This window comes from Cucumis melo, chromosome 11 (genome assembly GCF_025177605.1).
Source record: "Cucumis melo cultivar AY chromosome 11, USDA_Cmelo_AY_1.0, whole genome shotgun sequence".
NCBI classification, from domain to species: domain Eukaryota; kingdom Viridiplantae; phylum Streptophyta; class Magnoliopsida; order Cucurbitales; family Cucurbitaceae; genus Cucumis; species Cucumis melo.
This window is the reverse complement of record NC_066867.1, coordinates 33,062,061-33,081,249: the sequence shown is the minus strand read 5'-3', so window position 1 is coordinate 33,081,249 and position 19,189 is coordinate 33,062,061. Positions and strand designations below refer to the sequence as shown.

Here is a 19,189-nt window from a genome sequence, read left to right as displayed (position 1 = left end):
TAAGTTAACTCCACAAAGGATTGCTTTAATAAATTGTTAAAACGCTATGTATTACTTAATTGACATTGATTAATTAATAATGTACGGTTTTAAAATATATGTTCTCCAATACAATCATTCTCATTTATTCTATGGCATTTAATAAAATGGATTCTTAAATGTATTTTAACCTATGAGTCGTCTAAGGGTTTAGGAAGGATTAGGGGTGATTTTTATCCACTTAATGATATTATTGATTATCTTCTCTCTCGATTAGTACTAATAATTTCAAAGTCTATACATAAAACCGGAGTGCTAAAAATCTAATATATGTTAGAAGATATCATTGATCTTATAAATTAAATCATTAAGTTAAACTTGTGTGATTTTAATAATTATTCTGTTAAAAATGTATTCTATTTACTGTTTTTAATTTTAACACGAGATGCACTCGCAAATATATTTTAATAAGGTCTACACATTTTTAATACTTTTATTATGCTTCGATCCATAGTACAATCGATAGACATACCGATATCTCAACTAGGTGAATTTAATTTGGGTTAGATATTCAAAACAAGGATAATTATTGAGAAAATGTATAAAATAGTAAATTTATTTGTTAATTAGAAAGTAAAAGGCTATAAATGAAGTTTGTATTTAAAGGGTCTGGAGTTGGGTTTGAACTCTAAGGAGTCCTTTAGATTTGGTTCCTTTGAAAACAAAGATCAAACAATGTTTAATATTAAATAGTTGAAACAATGGGAATTAGGTATATAGGTACGTGGTGATCAACTTAGAATCAATTTTCCATGCCGACAAATAAGCTCCAAGTCGGTCATTTTGTAATATAATTATCCATCAAATTGTTGTATTCTTTTAAGTTACATTATATTTGGCAGCTTAGTTTCGTATGACAATATGTCAAGTGGGATAAAGTTTTGCTAATGTAGATCATATACATATAGTTGTGGATTCAGGATTCTATCTAAATGGACACAGTTTATATATGTAAATATAATTTTAGACACGCTGATGTGATATTAAAATCATATAATATCACCAACATGAGCAAAATTAAATAATGAATGGATAGTGAGAAAACATTTTTTTCAATTTTTTTTCTAAAGAAAAAAGTAACATGACTACTCGCTATTCAAAATTGAAAATTCAAAGTTTAATTAGAAAAAATTTTTTTTTTGAAATTTTTAGATACTAAATTACAAGTATATATCTATTACACATTAAAAAATGTATTAAAATAAAATTTAAAATTTAGATATTTATTAGTCATATATATATATATGTGTGTGTGTGTGTGTTTGAACTTTTAAGCAACAAAAATTGGTAAATGAAAAAAAATACTTCCAACCATTTTCAACTCTCTAATAAAATCAAAACTATGTAGTCTCTATTGTGTATGTTTTTCTTTTCTTTTTTTTTTTAACATAAATAATCTCTATTGGTATTTTTCTTTTAAAATATCTCACACATTGATATAAAATTGATTCTACAAAATAGTAAGTATTATAATTTATGACATACATTTAAAAATGTGAGTTAATTTATCCTAAATTTATTTTTTCTATAAAATACTTTACTTTTAGAAAGAATAGAGCTGACTTACGTGACATAAAATTTCAAATTTATGGAAGAATAATTTGAACCAAGGATTAGAACAATAGGAAATGCCCCATAACCACACTACCTTGATATTTCATTAATAAATTAAGTTGATTTTGTTTCTATACATTCTTAAACTGTATTACAAAATTACATTTAGAATAAAGAAATCGATAAATCGAGAGAGGCATGTGTTCCGTTAATCTCTACGTATCCGCACGTGAATATACAAGTCATTTAGATCGAGAGAGTTGAAAAGAGATCCATGCAAAATTACTTAAGGTGCATTATTATTATTATTATTATTTTATGATATAGAGGGCATCATAGAAAAGGGATGCAAATATATAATAAAGTATAATCTATTGGGATCTCAAAAGGACATTAATTGAAGGCATCTAATGTAAAAAGAAAAATAATATTTATATTAACAAAAAGTTGTATTGAATCTAAAAAAAGTAATAAATTAATTGCACAAAAATGTTTTAATTAATTAAAGAGGGTGAGATCGATCATAGAAGGTCTCAAAAGGGAAAAGAAAAAGGTTAGAATCGAGGGTATGTGCATGTGCTTTTCTTCCTACAATATGTGTGTTGACTTTGCCTTTTGGGAGAATGTCAAGACTATTCGATATGCATGTGTCCTCCACCCAATCCCTATCATTATTTATTTTATTTTCTTTCCACTAACTAACAAAAGTATATATATATATATGCAATAATCAAATTTAAAGTATCAGTATATACAAAATTTATAAATATAATAAAATTTAGATTCGGTTTTATTTAAGTTTGTCAGTGATAGATTTGAATATTGATTGATAAATATAGTTTATCGCTAATAAATTTTATATATTTTGTAAGTATTTAAAAATATTATTATATATTTTTCTAATTATTTATTTGTCTTGAAAAGAGTTATTTTTACGATTTACTAAAAAGATTTAGATACATTTTTAAAAATAGAAAACCGTTAAAAAATATTTACTAAATATCAGATTCTATTTTATTATGGATAGAATATGAAATTTTTAATTTTGTAAATATTTTTTTTAACAATTTTGTTCATTTACTTTTCTAAAAATGGTACAGAGATATAATTTTTTTCAATAGTTTTTCAGCATTTTTATTCTTTTATTTTAGAAAAGTCTTGAATTTTAGTGGAATGTTAGTAGTCTCCTAGGAATTAAATATATGAAAAATAATACAGAAAACTAAAGGGTATTTGATATTTATTTATCAATGAAAAAACACTTGCAAAGATAGAATTTGACTTATTCAAAAGCATTTTTGTAATAGATTATTTGATTCTTACATGAATGAAAATGTAAGTACTAAGTTACATTTACTTAATTATCAAGAATAAAAACGTTAGAAAGATAAACATACAAAACATTAGAAGAAGAATGATAAAGACCGAAAACGCGTTTGTCACATACACAAGAGAGTGTGTCACATGGACTGCCGATAAAAAAACAATAACAAAAAGATATTATCATGTATAAATAACCCAAATCCAAATCCTCCATTTGTCGAATATTTGGAGTAAGAGAAGCAATAATTAGGGGAGAGAAAGAGAGAAGAAAAAAAGGATGATGAGAGAGAGAAGAAAGTGTAGTATTGTATCCCTTGTGGTTGTGGGCATAACATTGATGAGTTTATGCATCAGTGTGAGAGGTGAAAATACATTACAATCACCAGTTAAGCTAATATGGCATTACTACAAACTCAACACAACTTGTCCAAATGCTGAGGAATACATAAAACATCAGGTCAAGTTGTTTTGGCAAAAGGATAAAAGCATTACTGCCAAGTTCCTTCGTTTGCTCTCTGCAGATTGTCTTTCCAAAAATGTACTATAACTCTTCTTCTTCCATCCCTCTCTCTCTCTTTTTTTTTTTTATTGGATCTAAATCTTTGTTTTTGTAGGATGTTGAGTAGTATTCAAGAGAGGGTATAGTATTGATGTGTATATTTGATTACTTAATACAGGGTTGTGATGGCTCAATACTTCTTGATGGTCCAAACTCAGAGAAAAATGCACCACAAAACAAAGGCCTCGGAGGGTTTGAAGTAATTGATAAGATCAAAATTGTACTCGAAGACAGATGCCCGGGTGTTGTTTCTTGTACAGATATTTTGAACTTAGCCACTAGAGATGCTGCCCATTTGGTATTCAAATCTTCTCGATTCCATTATTATTATCATCAATTTTGTCAGTGTCTATGACTAACGATTGTTGATCGAAACAAATTTCTCAAAATTGACGGTAGATTGGTTGGATATGCAGGCAGGTGCACCATCTTATCCTGTTTTTACAGGAAGGAGGGATGGTTTTACAAGCAGTATTGATGCAGTGGATTTACCATCTCCCTCCATATCATTGCAGCAAGGGATTCAATATTTCCAATCTAAGGGTCTCGATGTTTTGGACATGACAACATTGCTAGGTAACTGACGCATTCTACAAAAATACGTTTAGTTTTGGGGGGAAAAAAAAAGAGTTACCAAATGCAATAACAATAATTTTACGTTTAGTTTAATTTTTTGTAACTAGTTTACTTAGTTCAAAAGTTTTTATTTTATACTCCTAAAAACACAACAAGATCGCTTCGAAAACCACTTAAAACTTCTCTTATAAATTATATAAATTTTGAGTTCTTTTGATAACATTTTATATATATTGTTTAATCAATTCAGGTGCACATTCAATGGGAAAAACACACTGTCGATACATCATGGATAGGCTATACAATTTCAATGGCACCAGAAAGCCAGATCCATCAATGCACAAATCACTCTTAAAAGACCTTCGAAAGAAATGCCCAAAGAATTCAAAACAAGACCCAACAGTGAACCTAACACCAAAATCTGGAAACGACTATCAATTCACAACTCTTTACTACTCGAGAATCCTCTCCAGAAAGGCGGTACTCGGTCTCGATCAACAGCTTCTTTTCGGTGACGAAACTAAAGAAATCGTCGAGGAGTTTGCTGATCCAAAAACTGGATTTGAAGACTTCCGTCGGTCCTTTGCTTTGTCCATGAGTAGGATGGGAAACATCAAGGTTTTGACCGGAAAAAATGGCGAGATTCGACGAGATTGTCGGCGAAGAAACTAGCCTTGCAACTCCCATTATTTTCTTGAGGATCAAGAAGAATAAGGATACTGTTTGTGTGGATGAGGATTATATTATTTAATTTACTATCACATTGAGAAATGTGAAGAAGAAGAAGAAGAAGAAGAAGAAAAAGTTACCTATTACTTACATCTTATATGATATACAATAATAAGTTTATAAACTAAAATTATATTCATGTGGCAAATAATTAATATTTTTCCCCCCAAGAGGCTTTCCTATTAGATATATGCAAATTATATATTCCTTGTGTTAATTTTGTTGATTTCTCAAAGATTTAAATAATTATATTGAACCAATAGTCTGTTTCGAGTTTAAGTTAAGTTCGTTACGAAGTGTTCAAGACTTTTAGATAATTGTTGTTAGATATGCGTGGAAGCAGGTTGAGTAATAATATAGTTAAATGGTCAAAAATTGCAATTTTTTTTAGGAATAGTTGCAAATATAGCAATTATATTCAAAATAATGAAGTATATAGCAACATTTTAAAAAAATTGCAACTATAGCAAAATCCGTTAAAATCTATCAATGATAGGAATATATCACCGATAGATCATGTAGCAAAATGTTGGTCTATCACCGATAAACCATAAGAGTCTATCAATGATAGAAGTCTATCACTATCAATGATAGAAGTCTATCACTGATAGACTTTTCTATATTTGCAATTTTTTAAAAATATTATTACATATTTAATAATTATTCTAAAAATTGTTATTACCTTTTTTTTATATATTGATAACCCACGACTCTACAACAAAAGACGACTGCAATTATTAAATTATATTTGTATTCGTAATGCCTTGAGATCTATTTTAATAAAATTTTTACATTATAAAGAAATACTTCAATTAGTTTTAACGTGTCTAATCTAATTTAAATTAATTACTCATCGAAATGCACACATAATCTTTTTTCTTTTTTACAATTTTTTATAGAAACTAAATAAAGGAAAAATATAGTAAAAATAATAATACTATAAAAGATATTTGCAAAATATAACAAAATTTAGATCCGACAAAATTTTATTGGTGTCTATCAATATTACCGATAGATATAGATAGAAATAATATAATATAAAATTTTATTATATATCGTAAATATTTTTTAACTTATTCCGACCCTTAAATACATATTAAGTATATATTTGAAAAACCTTAGTGGGGTATTCTTCTTTAATCTACACACATATTCCGAACAAAAGCATCCATTTGATACAAGCTAACACAACTTTATACTTTCTTTTTTTTTCAACGTCGAAGAATATATAACATCAAGATGAACTGTTTCTTATATATAATTAGAAAACATAGTAAGAATCTATAGATATATATATATATATATATATATATATATATATATATATATATATATATATATATATATAATTAGTACAATAGTCTTCGATTACTCCTCTTTTCATGGTGTTGTTCTCTCAAAAGATGTGATCTGTTACACTCTACCTTAGATTACTTTGTTGAACCATAGGGCACATTCTTAGCCTGATGTCTTTTCTTTCACGGCCGATTGTCACTCTATGGCCAACAAGTTTAAGTCTTTGGCGAACCTGCAAGTCCCCTTTGCACTGTCAAAAGGATTTATGGTAGTTTTTCGTTGATGATTAAACTTTAGAAAAAAAATATGCTCGACCTTTTTAAACCTATACTTGACCATAATTGTTGACTAAACATTAAAAAGAAAAATGATCGATGAATGCATATAAAATATAGTTGCACGTACTGTTCTAAGCGATAAAGTTATGAAAATATTTATAAGTATAACAATATATCAATGTCTATTAATGATAAAATGTAATAGATCACTATCACCAAATGATACATTGTGTATCTATTTTTTATAAACATTTACTATATTGCAACATATTTTGTATTAATTTTAAAATGACAAAAATTATTTAACAATTTTCGAATCAATCTCGAAGCTGCCTTAGTAATATATTAACGATTGACTCGAGAAGGATATATATGTCATTAACATGAAAACTTTAAGTGAATACTTATCCAAATTGATCAATCTATTTTGGATTAAGTAAATTATTTATTTAATGATGTTTCATATAGGTTGAATACTCATATATCATGTGGACGGTACTAATAAGATTAACCAAAATAATAATATAAAGATTTTTTTTCGTCGTTATCGAAATAAAATATATTTTTTAATTAACATAGAAAAATAATATTAGACGAAGTATAAATAGTTTGTTCATTTTGCTATTTTTCTATTTTAAGATAATTTTTATTTTCTTTAGAATTCACTTTTATTCATAATTAACCTATTCTTACATGTAATGTTTTTAGGAATGCTTATCATTTATTAACTGTATTAATTTTTTTTTTCTCAACTATCATTTTGACATCTAATATCTTGAAATTTATATTCTTAATCTTTTAAATTTATTGTAATGGTTAAGTCCTTTTTTTTTTCTTTAATTTCTTTTAAATTAGAATACCACAACAACTATTTTTTTGTCGTGGTTCACCAAGATCAATACTTAATCCTTAACCATATAAATATTCAAAATATTGATGACATAACATACTATGATTTAATCATCACAATGTGGTGGATATTTAGAACCCCATGAAAATATTATAGTTTAATCAATCATTAAAAGTTGAGCTAAATTTGTATATATTAAATCGACATAAACTGCAACATAAATTAAGCTGACCTAAATTTGCAATATAAATTTAAGACGACCTATCTACCATAGTATATATATTGCGTTTACCAAAAATTTCAATATAAATTAAGAAGACCCCAATATATTGCAATATAAACTAAGTAGACCCAAATTGCTATATAAATGATCTTGATGATCACTTGAGTTTGAGTTAAATTAGAATTAATAAGAAAAATATGGAAGAACTACCAAAGTTCATTGGGTTGCAATGCAAAAACTACAACAACAAATACTTGCGCTACGTCTATGAAGACAATGAGGCACATGGTTTGCAACAATTCTCCAGCGACACCGTGGTGAGTGGCTATGCAAAATTCCAGGTGGAGAAGGCAAAGATGGGGAAAGGATACGTTCATATCCGATCCCTTTACAACAACAAATATTGGGTTCGTCGATCTCCAACTGAATTCTGGATCACTGCCAATGCCGACGAGCCAGATGAGAACGAATTCACATGGACATGCACATTATTTGAACCTATTCCAGTCGATGGGTGCAACAACAGTGGTCTTACGATTCGCCTCCGCCACGTCAACCTCAGCCACTATTTATGTCTTTGGCGGATCCCCCCACCCTACGAGGCTTGCATGTTTGCAGCGTCTCCAGATCATGATGAATCACGCTTAGACATCTTTACGGTCTTTGATTGGGATTCTCTCTTCGTTTTACCCAAATTCATTGCTTTCAAAGGTGACAATGGCAAGTACCTTAGGAAAAATAGGTTCCAAGGGATGAACTATCTTACTTTTGACATGTCCGATATAAGTGACAGTGACGTCAAAAATAAGGTCTTCCCCACCTCTTTCGGCGACGGTACCGTCGCAATCGAATCTGTTTCCTACGATAACTTTTGGTCGCGTGAACATTGTGATCATTGGGTCGTGGCTGGGTCTTGCAACTGTAACGCCAATGATCCCAACAGTTTCTTCTTTCCCGTAAAAATTAGCAAAAATGTTGTTGCTCTGCGTAATTTGGGCGACAATTTGTTCTGCAAGAGATATGATGACAAGGGCGTCGTTGACGGCCTCAGCGCCATCAGCCCTACCATTACTTTAGAGGCAAAACTCGAGGTGTATGAACTTGTGTCCCAAAGAGCGATCGGAAATGTTGAATTTCACCTCTTGGACGGTCGGATCTACGACAAGAAAGTCATCACTGTTGCTACTGGCTTTGCCGAAAACAGGTTAAATAATTCTATTACCATCCTCTCTTGCTTCCAACCTTTCAAACATAACCATTTTGATGTTTTCAGCTTTAAATTTAGTTTTGTTTCAATATCTTACATTCTTACCATCAAATTTGATTTATTTGTAATACTTGTTTCTCATTTCTCATGATGAAAAATTAGTGAATATTAAGTATAATAAATTTTATAACATTAACTTGACAAGGTAAAAATGTAAATTTTAAAATTTAAGGATTAAATAGAAGCTAAATAGGTTAAAATAATATAACATTTTTTAAACATCAAATTCTATAGAAATTAAAACCAAAACTTATATTAAAGACGATGAAATTAATATAGACTCAAAACGAACAAATTAAAATATTTCCCCCAAATTATAAAATGTATATATATTAGAGTCTATGATTGGAGTAAAATAAAAATTTATTTAGCTTCCTTGCATTTCTATATTTGTATGGATCGGACTATTTTCTCAAAATTAATTTGATTATTTATTTTAAATATATAAAAAATTCAGCGTACAAAATGAAATGAACTTATTTACAAAACAATCTTAGGAAAAAAGTTCAAAGATGATCAAAGGGAAAATATTGAAAGTTTTTGACAAAAATGAAAAACGAGATTTAATTTTTTTCGAGATTAGTAGAAGTATCAAATGACCATGACTATAGACTGTACCAATTATTTTTTAATTATTTATTAAAACTATGTCTCGTTTTTGCCACCAAACTAACTGATGATTGATGATGGTTGATTATAAAAGAGTAATCTATGATAATACAATTCAATTAAACTTTAGGCAATACTCAGCTTTATACTTTTGAACTTTTTCTTATTTACCATGTAAGAAAGATGTATGAAGATGTGTAGCCTATTATTAATATTAATTACTCAAACGATATCGGGTTCGATGGTGGTGAAGGTCGGATCAACCTGATGTGATAGCTGTGAAACTTTCATACAACAACACGAGGGTAAGTGCATGGAGCTCTACAGTTTCGGTGAAGCTAAACGTGGAAACATGCGTCATCGAATCGAGCATTCCCATCATTTTTGAAGAGACTCTAGCGATTGGACCGGAGTCGTTTTCAGGAGAATATGATTGGGGAGAAGATAAGAACTTGACAAAGAAGGTGGAAACTGTCCACAAGGTTTTGGTGCAGCCATGCTCGAAGGTTAGAGTGAATTTGGTGGCAACACAAGCTTCATATGATGTGCCATTCTCTTACACACAGAATGATACTCTCATTAGTAGCAACTTGATTACGACATACAAAATGGAAGATGGGATTTACAAGGGAGTTAATCTTTACAACTTTAAGTTTGAAGAAACTGATTGCGGTTGTTAATATTGAGAAATATGGTTGAATTCAGTGTGTTTGTTGCGTGTTTGATTTGTGTCGACAATAATGGTGGAGGAGTCTGTTCTTAAACATGTCCGCCACCACAGCAAAGGAGCAGTGTTATATGCTTCTTGGTTTGCATTTTCTCTTTATCAGTTGTGTTATTTTGAGTGTGTGTGTGTTAATAAGCTACGCATGTGATGATCTTTTCATGCATGTTTTTATGGGAATTTACCCAACGTTTGATATAAGATATATTTTCATGTCTTGTTTTGTGTTCTAACTTTGCTAAGAGATAGGTATGGATTTTTCATGAATTTTGAAGTTATTATTATAATTTTTTTTTTGTTGGTAAAATTCAAATAGAAGCTAATAATTATTTGCACTCCAACGATTGTAATGGAATAAAAAAGAGAATATATCACATTGTTGAAAAGATAATTAAGAAATCTAATGCAATTTGATATAGTTATCTATAATTCAATTAGTCGTTTTTAATTTGATCTTAAACTAACGAGATTGAAGCATGTTATTCAAAATAGCCTATAACACTTCACATACTCTAATTGAGTTTGATTTTAATCAATATTTACAACTATATTTTTTCAAAAAATTTTAACACTTTGGTATACTATATTTTAGATTTTGAATCTAAACAATTATCTCTTAATTGTTGTCGTAGATTTTAAATTTAGCTATCTATTATCTAACCATTCTTTTTTCTAAGTACTCAGATAACAATTTGAAAAAAAAAATAATAAATTACTTTGAATCAAATAACAATCGAAAAAACAAAATAAAAAGGATCGAAGGAGAAGAAGAAAAAGAAAAATTAGAAGTGAAAGAACATTGAAAAGAAAAGACAAACATAAAATATTTAAAAAATAATCGATTTAATTTTGGTAAATATTTTTTTATATTTGATATATTTATGAAAATTTTTAATTAAATTACTTATCAAACCTAAATGAAGCTTTTAAGTAAAAAAGTAAAAGAAAAAATATTACAATTATTGAGGTATGATTTCACAAAATAATGCATGGCGTGGCGGTTTGTAAGCCTTTCTTGTGCGTTTTGAAGTATTATTAGATAATGTTGTTTAAGAAGGGAAGGTCCACCGACAACCTTTAACCTCGCCGCCAAAGACCACACAATCATTCAATACCAACCCATACTTACCCGCACCCACGTAGTTGCCACGACCCACCATCTATTTTTATCATTCCCGGCATTCAAGACAAAGGAGGACAGCCACGAAAGCAACTCAAGAGTCAAGATTTTGCTTGGTATAAACAGCTCCAGTGAACATAGGATGACTATCTTCAACCTCATCCACACGCTTCACCTACCTCTCTCTCTCTCTCTCCCATAGCTCTTAACACCCCAGAACTTTTACTGCTCTATAAATCTCTATTACTTGTCACTTCGACAGGTAGATGCATGTCACATCGATAATCGAGTCTAACAGACATATAAATGAATTTGTAGTTATAGCTATGGTTTGAAAGGTAAATCTAAATTTTATTATATATCTACGAACTTGTTTGCCTTCTATTATATTTCCTAATCTTCTAGAGACGAAACCCAAAAACCCAAATTAATGTAAGAAAAAAGAGGGAAGATTGTGATAGAGGCTATATATAAAGACAAGGACAATAGATAACAATCAAAAGCACAACTTGCTTTATCTTGTTGAGATTTTGAGAAGAGCTCGAGCTCTCTTGAAGAAAAAAAATGACACCTTCAATCTCAGCCACCCATTTCCTCTTCCTCTTGCTTATCCTCTCTTCCTCCATAGCTTATTCACAACAAGATGAAGCTTTCTTCGTTAAAAAATCCATGGATAAGAAGCTTCTAGGCCTTGAAACAGAGCAACTAAGCCATTTGCGACTATATTGGCACGACGTTTTAAGTGGCGAAAATCCGACTTCGATAGAAATCGTACCCCCAATTTCAGACAAATTCATTTCAGGATTCGGCTACATTAGAATGATCGACAATGCGTTGACAGAGGAACAAGATCGAAGTTCGAAACTATTGGGAAGAGCTCAAGGATTGTATGCATCAGCTTCACAAGACAAAGTTGCATTGTTAATGGCTATGAATTTTGTGTTTACAAGTGGGAAATACAATGGAAGCTCCATTTCGTTATATGGAAGGAATCCATGGTTGGAGAACGTTAGAGAGTTGTCAGTAATTGGAGGAAGTGGACTGTTTAGGTTTGCAAGAGGGTATGCTACACTTCATACTGTTGAGATTGATATTGCTAAAGGGAATGCTGTTGTTGAGTACAACATTTACATATTCCATTATGCAGATTCCATCGCGTTGTTTTAAGTTCTGCTTGGATTCATCTACTAAGCGATTATAAATAAATTTCCTTTTCCATCTAAGAGCGCTTTTTTTAGTCACAATCCGAATATATGTATCTTTAAATTTAGTTTATGGAAGAAATGTATATCATTTTCTCAAGAAAATTTAAGAAACGTTTCTCCAAAAAAGAGCAAAATTTAGTGAACGAGAAGAAAATTTAATAGAACATTCCTGGATACTTAGAAACAGATGACAAGAACCGTTCATAGCAATTTTTTTATAAAATATAACAAATATGACATATGACAAATAATTAATGATATTATAAAGTTATTAGAAGATTATTAGATAATTATTTGTTTTTAAATTTTTTATTTTTTTACTTTTTCAATTTAGAAAATGGAGTGATATAATTATATGCTTTATAATTATTTGTTTATAAATTTTTTATTTTTTTAAATTGTTTTTTACTTTTTCAATTTAAAAAATAGAGTGATATAATTATATGTTTTTAAATTTATTACTTATCCAACGGTGATACGAATTTTATTATCATAAATTATTTTTGCTATTTTTCAAGCGCCTCTTATAAATATCTAGCAACCAAAATTCATCCAATCTTTTATAGCCTATTTTATTTTTCAATTTTATAACTAGATTGTTTTCATGGATCAGTATATTTTATAATTAGATCAGTATATAGCAAAATCTATTATATTGATAGAATTTAAAAGTTTATTATATTTACGAATATTTGTCGTATTTTTTATATTTAAAATAATTTAACTTTGAAATTTTTGAAATCCTATTTTTTTTTATTTTCACTTTTAAATTTAATGTGTGTTTATATATTATTTTAGTTTCAATTCTTATTTTTTATAGAATATAAAACCATTTATAATTTTACAATAAATATTTTTATCACAAAACATTCATTTAGCTTCCCTTTAATAATTTTTCACTTACTCGATCAAATATTATCAACAAATGCTTTCTTACCTATAGACGACACAAAATTATACTACTAGTATGCTTGCATAACTCTCTATTACATTAGATTAAATGATCATCAAGATCATATTTTAAAATATTTTCTTTTCCAAATATAACAACAAGAACAAAAATAAATATGGCAAAATATCACTAATAGATATTGATAAATCACTATTATCATATATATTGATAGACGATGACACATACTAATAGATTTCTATCAATGTCTATCACTAAATACTATAAAATTTTGTTATATTTGTAAATATTTTCAACAATTTTGTCATTTATACCGATATAATTTTTCTATTTTAAATATGAAATAATAAGCTTTTTAAAATCACAATTACTTAACAAAAATCACTTGAATATTACCTTTTACCGGGTGATTAACTTGGAATCACTATAGAAGGACGTTTGCATAAGGTTTATAGAAGAATGGATATAAAGGGTGTTTGTAAATAAAAATGGACAAATTAATAAAAACACAATCGTCACTTACCAAAAATCACTCGAATTCAACTTGTTAGGCTTTCCAACTAGTGATTCACTAGGAATCACTTTTAGGAATTTGGTTTAAAGTTTATGGATGTGGTTGAGAATAACAAATATTGAGAAAATACGATACTTGGGGAATAAGGTTCTCGAGAATCAGAATTCACATACACACAAATATACTAAAAAATATATATATGAATCAAAATTATGTTTATATTAAAAATTTGAAATTAAAATGACAATTTTATATAATTTTAATCCATTAATTAAGTAATAATTAATTAAGAACCAATAATAAATTTAATCACTTTTTCATCATTGTCATATATATGCATGATATAGGATCACAAATACTGTTATTAGAAGAAAAGTGGCTTTCGGTATGTCAAAAGTGATTTTTGATAATTCCACAATAACTCTTAAATCAATTTAAAACTTTGGTGAAATTAATTAAATTACAAACACTTTGAAACATAGGCGAAATAAAAAAATAACACACAAACAATTAATTAAGACTATATATATAGCCTTAAAAAATTTAATTGCATCAAACTTGACAGAATGAAGAAAAAAGGGGAGAAGGAAAAAGGAAATGATGAAAAGGAGAGCAAAACCAACACACACAGCGAATTAATTGTGTGTTCTATTGATCTCCATCACCTTTTCCTGAGCATATGCTATTGCGTATCCTAAATTGTCCTCATAACAACTCTTTTTTCTGTCTTCTCCCTCGAGCGGAACATAGAGGTCACTCAACTCATCTCTTTGCTTCTGATCTTCATATTTCTTTTCTCCAAACAAATTCTCGGTCACCTCCCTGGCCTTGATCTCGATCACCTTCCCCATTCGATCATCGTCAACTCTGCCCACTACACCCCCGACGAACAGCGATCCAGGCTCATCACCTAGTGGTTCAAACGAAAACCCAGACCCATGAACTACACCTCCAATTTTTCCAGTACTGGCTTTCCCTGGTCTCTTTACAGAATCCATTTCATCTAGCTCTCTTGTAAGTGCTTAATTAATTCCTTTGTTGTTTAATGGCAAATTCGAAACCCAAAGGAAGAAAGGATCGATATTAATAGGACCATAAATATATGCTTTTACAATCCGTTATATGATGTTTTCGAATAACCAAATATCAAGTCTAGGCGATAGTGCAATGAGTTGTCATGGAAGACCCACTCTTGGATTCCTAGCAATCCGATATGAATTTTCAAATATAAGTTAATTATTTTTTGTATATTTTTATATAGAGGGAGAAGTTAATATTTATATATAGGTAGATACATTTTAAAAAATAGCAAAATTAAACACCAAAATATAGCAAAATGTTAGATTTTAGGGGGCGTTTGCAAAAATAGCAAAAATATTTATGATAATAGAGCTTATGTCACTACATTTTCTAAAGAGACGTTTGCAAAATTAGCAAAAAAAAAAAAAAATTGATGATAATAAGATTTATGTCAATCCATTTTCTAAATTGCAAAAGTAGCAAATTTATAAGAGGATAATCATCTGATAGCCTTTTGATAACCGTATGATATCATTAATCACTTGCATATTTGTCATATTCCCAATATGCAAAAAAGATGTACTATATGCTATTTTTTCTATTTTTTTATGATACAATTTTATTTATCTAAATTGCAAAAGTAGCAAATTTAAAAATGGATAGACCTCTGATAGCGTTGTGATATATTTAATTAATTATCATATTTGCAATATGCAAAAAAGATGGGCTATGAGTTGTTTTTTTCTAAAAAAAACCTAGATTTTATTGATACAATATACATTGACAGAAGTCTATCAATGAGAATATTGATAGAATCTATAAATAGACTATATTTTATAAATATTTTCAGCATTTTTCATTTATAATAACTTCTTTTATGTTTTTTCAAATAATGTTATTATTGGCCACTCATTTTGTCTGTCATTCTTCTTTATTCATTGTTACCTCCCCTCAATAATTCATGGAGCTTCTCCAAAAAATATCTTAGCACAACTTCTCTCCACATCTCAAACTACAAAAGCAAAACCACCTTCTCGGCCGGCCTCGACAAAGCTAAAAGAATCATAACCAAAAAAAAAAAAAAAAGAAGAAGAAGAAAGCAAAATTATGGAGGAAGAAAGCCAATTAAACACAGTGCCTAAATATACTTCACTCTCAGATCGAGGCAAAATGGCCGTTATCTTCGTTACATTAACGACGATAAGACCATGCATGGGTTTCTCACGTTCTCTGGAACTCATGTCGTGAGCCCTTTCGCCAAGTTTGAGGTTGAAAAGGCTAAAGAGAAATCTAACAAGGGTCTTAGCTTGTTCATATCAGGTGTGTAACGCATTTATTTTTCTCTAAATATTTCTGAACTTGTTTTACAAATATATTTTCTTTTCTGAAAATATGTTAGGGTTTGGATCGAGAGCCTCTATCAAATGAGTTATGCTCATTTTAATAATATGAGTTCAAACTTGAAATACTCACTGAAGATGATGAACGAAATGAGACTATTTTGGGGACAAGAATAAGATCCAAAGCATATACTGTTATATCATTCGAATTAATTGGGTATTTGGTAGATTACATTATTATCATCAATTTATTTGAAGCAAAATAGTAGCAAAAAGGAAATCTACTAATAAAAAAGATTAAAAAGACCAAAATCTCACTCTCAATCACACACAAATGTATTTGTTATAACTATTGTCTCTAAAACAATTTTTCTTTTAAGGTGTTGTTACATTCCATGAGGGCTGAGAGGGCAAGATTCTCATCAATAGTTGATATGTCTTCTACTATTGCAACTAAACAATCATTGTAAGGAAAAGGAGCTCCTTCAGCTATGCAAAGGAAGGTGTTAAGTTGAACATGACGAATGTAACAGAGTTCGGCTTTCTCCGGTACAAAAATCGGTTCAAACAAAGTGCACGACCACTTTGATGTATCATCTTCTTCTTCATTGGCAATGGCTGCAATGTAGTCGGAGTTTTCGGATAAACGAACCCAGAATTTGTTGTTGTAACAACATCTTATGTGGAAGAAACCTGGCTTACTTTTCGATAAGCGGATGGCAAATTTTGAATACGGGCCAACGATGTTCTTGACGGAGTATCGAAGAAGTCCATCCGTGTTTTCACTTTCGCTTATATACCGAAGGTATTTGTTGTTGCGGACGCATTTGAGGGAGAAGTTCTTCGGGATTACCTTTGCTGATTCTTCATCTTCTTCCTCTTCTTCATAGTTTGAATCGTTTATATCACTCTTCATCAACTCCTTCTCTGCTTCATCTATGTCATCGGCTTCGTCTTGATCTTCACCACGCTGCCGTGCCAATTCAGCATTAAGCATCTTCAATAAATCTTCGGGGGCTTTTTCGCTTTCTTTTGAATCGCCTTTGTCAAAATGGAAGTCATCACCATAATAATCTTCATTAATTTGGTCCAATGTAGTATCTTTAAGATCTTTTTTCGGCTTGATCTTTTCTTTGTTTTCAAATACTTTTTCACCCAAATTCTCAGTCGCCTTACCAACATTTTCGATAGCCTTTCCGGTTCCCTCCACGACAGTTCCGATGCCACCAACGACAGGCGCCTTCTCAGCCGCATTCCCCACTGTTTCAACAACCTTTCCTGCTCCTTTCACAGCTCCTCCCAAAATGTCAGTCCCAGCTTTTCCCATTCCTTTGAAAAGATTCATCTTTTTTCTTTTTATTTGTTTTTTTTTCTCTTCTTCTCTTTCTAAATGTTGTGGTGCAACTGAAGCTCCATTGAAGAGGAACTAATTTATATAGGATGATGAGAAGGTAGCTTCACCCTCTCACTTTGTTTACATAAATAATTATTTGAGGTGTAATTTGTCCTTTTTTTTCAGATATTTTTGAAGAAAAAGGAAGACAAGGCTGGGGATAAGTAATAATACACTCCAATTATTTACTCTCAACTCAATCAAAACGTGTAGAAAGCTTAGGATCATAAATGGTGGATCTGATCTTAGCCTTTAGGCTAATTGATCAAATTGGAAAACGATAACACGGCTCAAAGTCGACGATAATGGCTGTATTTCAATAGTTGTATATTTCATTTTTGCAAAATAGATAAATAAATAAGCAAAATATCAACAATCAAACATAAATCAGAGTGAAAATAGTACTTAAAAAAAGAACTGTATACACACCGACTGTCCATAACTCATTTCTTTTAATTTACACGAATAATCGGTATTAATATTCAATATTGGTAATCGTTATGATATTGTTATTTGATATCATCAAATACAAACAACATTGATATTGGGTTTATCATATGACGTCTAAGTGAGAGAAAGGGCAAACTTGAATGTTAACACAAAAAGAGGTACGAACTAGGTGTTCCACATCATGATATAATCCATGGTAATCAAACGACTGATTGGCCCTATCGGCCGGAATGTGATTGAACATAACTTGAATTCCACAAAACTTGAGAAGTGGATACCACATTTTCTCATTCCTATGGATCGTTTACGTTTACAAGTGCGCGGAACACATGGTCTTAAGTATAGGTTCAAACTTATATGGACCGAAATACAGCATGCTATTATTCACGTTGAATTGATGATAGCCCTCGGCCAAAACAATGAAATAATGGACAACCTAATTGGGAGATTCCCTTGCAAAAGTGCATCAAGTTTGAGTGAATGTATAATGTTGTTACAGATAATTCAATGGGTTTAGTTTGATTCCTTGAGCTGAATAATGGCATAAAAAAAACAATAACTTCTCATCTGCTTCAATTTGGTCTTCAAGATCCTCAGATATAGCTTTGCTAATTTTATTCTCAAGTCTTTACCCACTTTTGGACCTTCCTGCTACACAAAGGTAAAATAATTTTCCAGAAAACACACTAAGATATGGAATCCCCCAACATGCTGAATTCTTATTTCTTTTCTGTTTGTACCACCGTAAAACATTCGACCCTATCCTTTTAGGGATGTTTGGAAGAGATTCGAAAACGTTTAGAATCACTTTTGTCTATTTTAAATTCACTCCGATACATGCCTTGAAGTATCAATGGAAACTAATTTTGATGAAATAGTGAAGATTGGATCTAGAAGTGTTAAATTAAACTAAATTAATTTTTAGCGATTTTAGGTATGTCTTGAGGTGATTTTGAACATGAAAAACGTGATTTGCTTAATCAGATGAGAAACATTTGCAAAAGATAAGTTGTTGAGATGTTAAGAATCCTACCTTGAAATGATTAAGAGGATTCACGCTCTTATAAAATATATGAGGTTCTACTCTCATTGTCAATTGATTTTGAAATAAAACTCCGTACGTACTATCAAATATGGTATCAAACCCTATAAGATTCAAAGCGATATTCAATTCAATAAAAGGAAATATAATAAGCTTACTGTCACTTTA

At 30.0% G+C, this 19,189-nt stretch overlaps 3 protein-coding genes across 3 annotated transcripts; all 3 read left to right on the top strand.

Moving 5' to 3' along the window:
* The first annotated feature begins 3,142 nt into the window (after positions 1 to 3,142).
* LOC103498963 (probable peroxidase 61) lies at positions 3,143 to 5,059 on the top strand. The gene is made up of 4 exons (XM_008461803.3): positions 3,143 to 3,454; positions 3,594 to 3,773; positions 3,892 to 4,051; positions 4,302 to 5,059. Exons 1-4 carry the CDS (start codon positions 3,194 to 3,196, stop codon positions 4,721 to 4,723), a joined length of 1,023 nt encoding a protein of 340 aa, XP_008460025.1. The 5' UTR covers positions 3,143 to 3,193; the 3' UTR covers positions 4,724 to 5,059.
* Positions 5,060 to 7,624: 2,565 nt separating this feature from the next.
* LOC103498962 (uncharacterized) lies at positions 7,625 to 9,983 on the top strand. Its single transcript, XM_008461802.3, has 2 exons — positions 7,625 to 8,631; positions 9,557 to 9,983. Exons 1-2 carry the CDS (start codon positions 7,625 to 7,627, stop codon positions 9,981 to 9,983), a joined length of 1,434 nt encoding a protein of 477 aa, XP_008460024.1.
* Positions 9,984 to 11,487: 1,504 nt separating this feature from the next.
* On the top strand, positions 11,488 to 12,370 carry LOC103498961 (dirigent protein 20-like). Its single transcript, XM_008461800.3, has one exon. The coding sequence runs from the start codon at positions 11,712 to 11,714 to the stop codon at positions 12,312 to 12,314; it is 603 nt and encodes a 200-aa protein (XP_008460022.1). The 5' UTR covers positions 11,488 to 11,711; the 3' UTR covers positions 12,315 to 12,370.
* Positions 12,371 to 19,189: the final 6,819 nt, after the last annotated feature.

Excerpts from the sequence above, each read along its gene's own strand:
- LOC103498963 (XM_008461803.3), top strand. The coding sequence starts at position 3,194 with ATGATGAGAGAGAGAAGAAAGTGTAGTATTGTATCCCTTGTGGTTGTG. Across the intron at positions 3,455-3,593 it reads CAGATTGTCTTTCCAAAAAT|GGTTGTGATGGCTCAATACT; the intron begins GTACTATAACTC and ends TACTTAATACAG. Across the intron at positions 4,052-4,301 it reads GGACATGACAACATTGCTAG|GTGCACATTCAATGGGAAAA; the intron begins GTAACTGACGCA and ends TAATCAATTCAG.
- LOC103498961 (XM_008461800.3), top strand. The coding sequence starts at position 11,712 with ATGACACCTTCAATCTCAGCCACCCATTTCCTCTTCCTCTTGCTTATC.
- LOC103498962 (XM_008461802.3), top strand. The coding sequence starts at position 7,625 with ATGGAAGAACTACCAAAGTTCATTGGGTTGCAATGCAAAAACTACAAC. Across the intron at positions 8,632-9,556 it reads ACTGGCTTTGCCGAAAACAG|GTCGGATCAACCTGATGTGA; the intron begins GTTAAATAATTC and ends ATGGTGGTGAAG.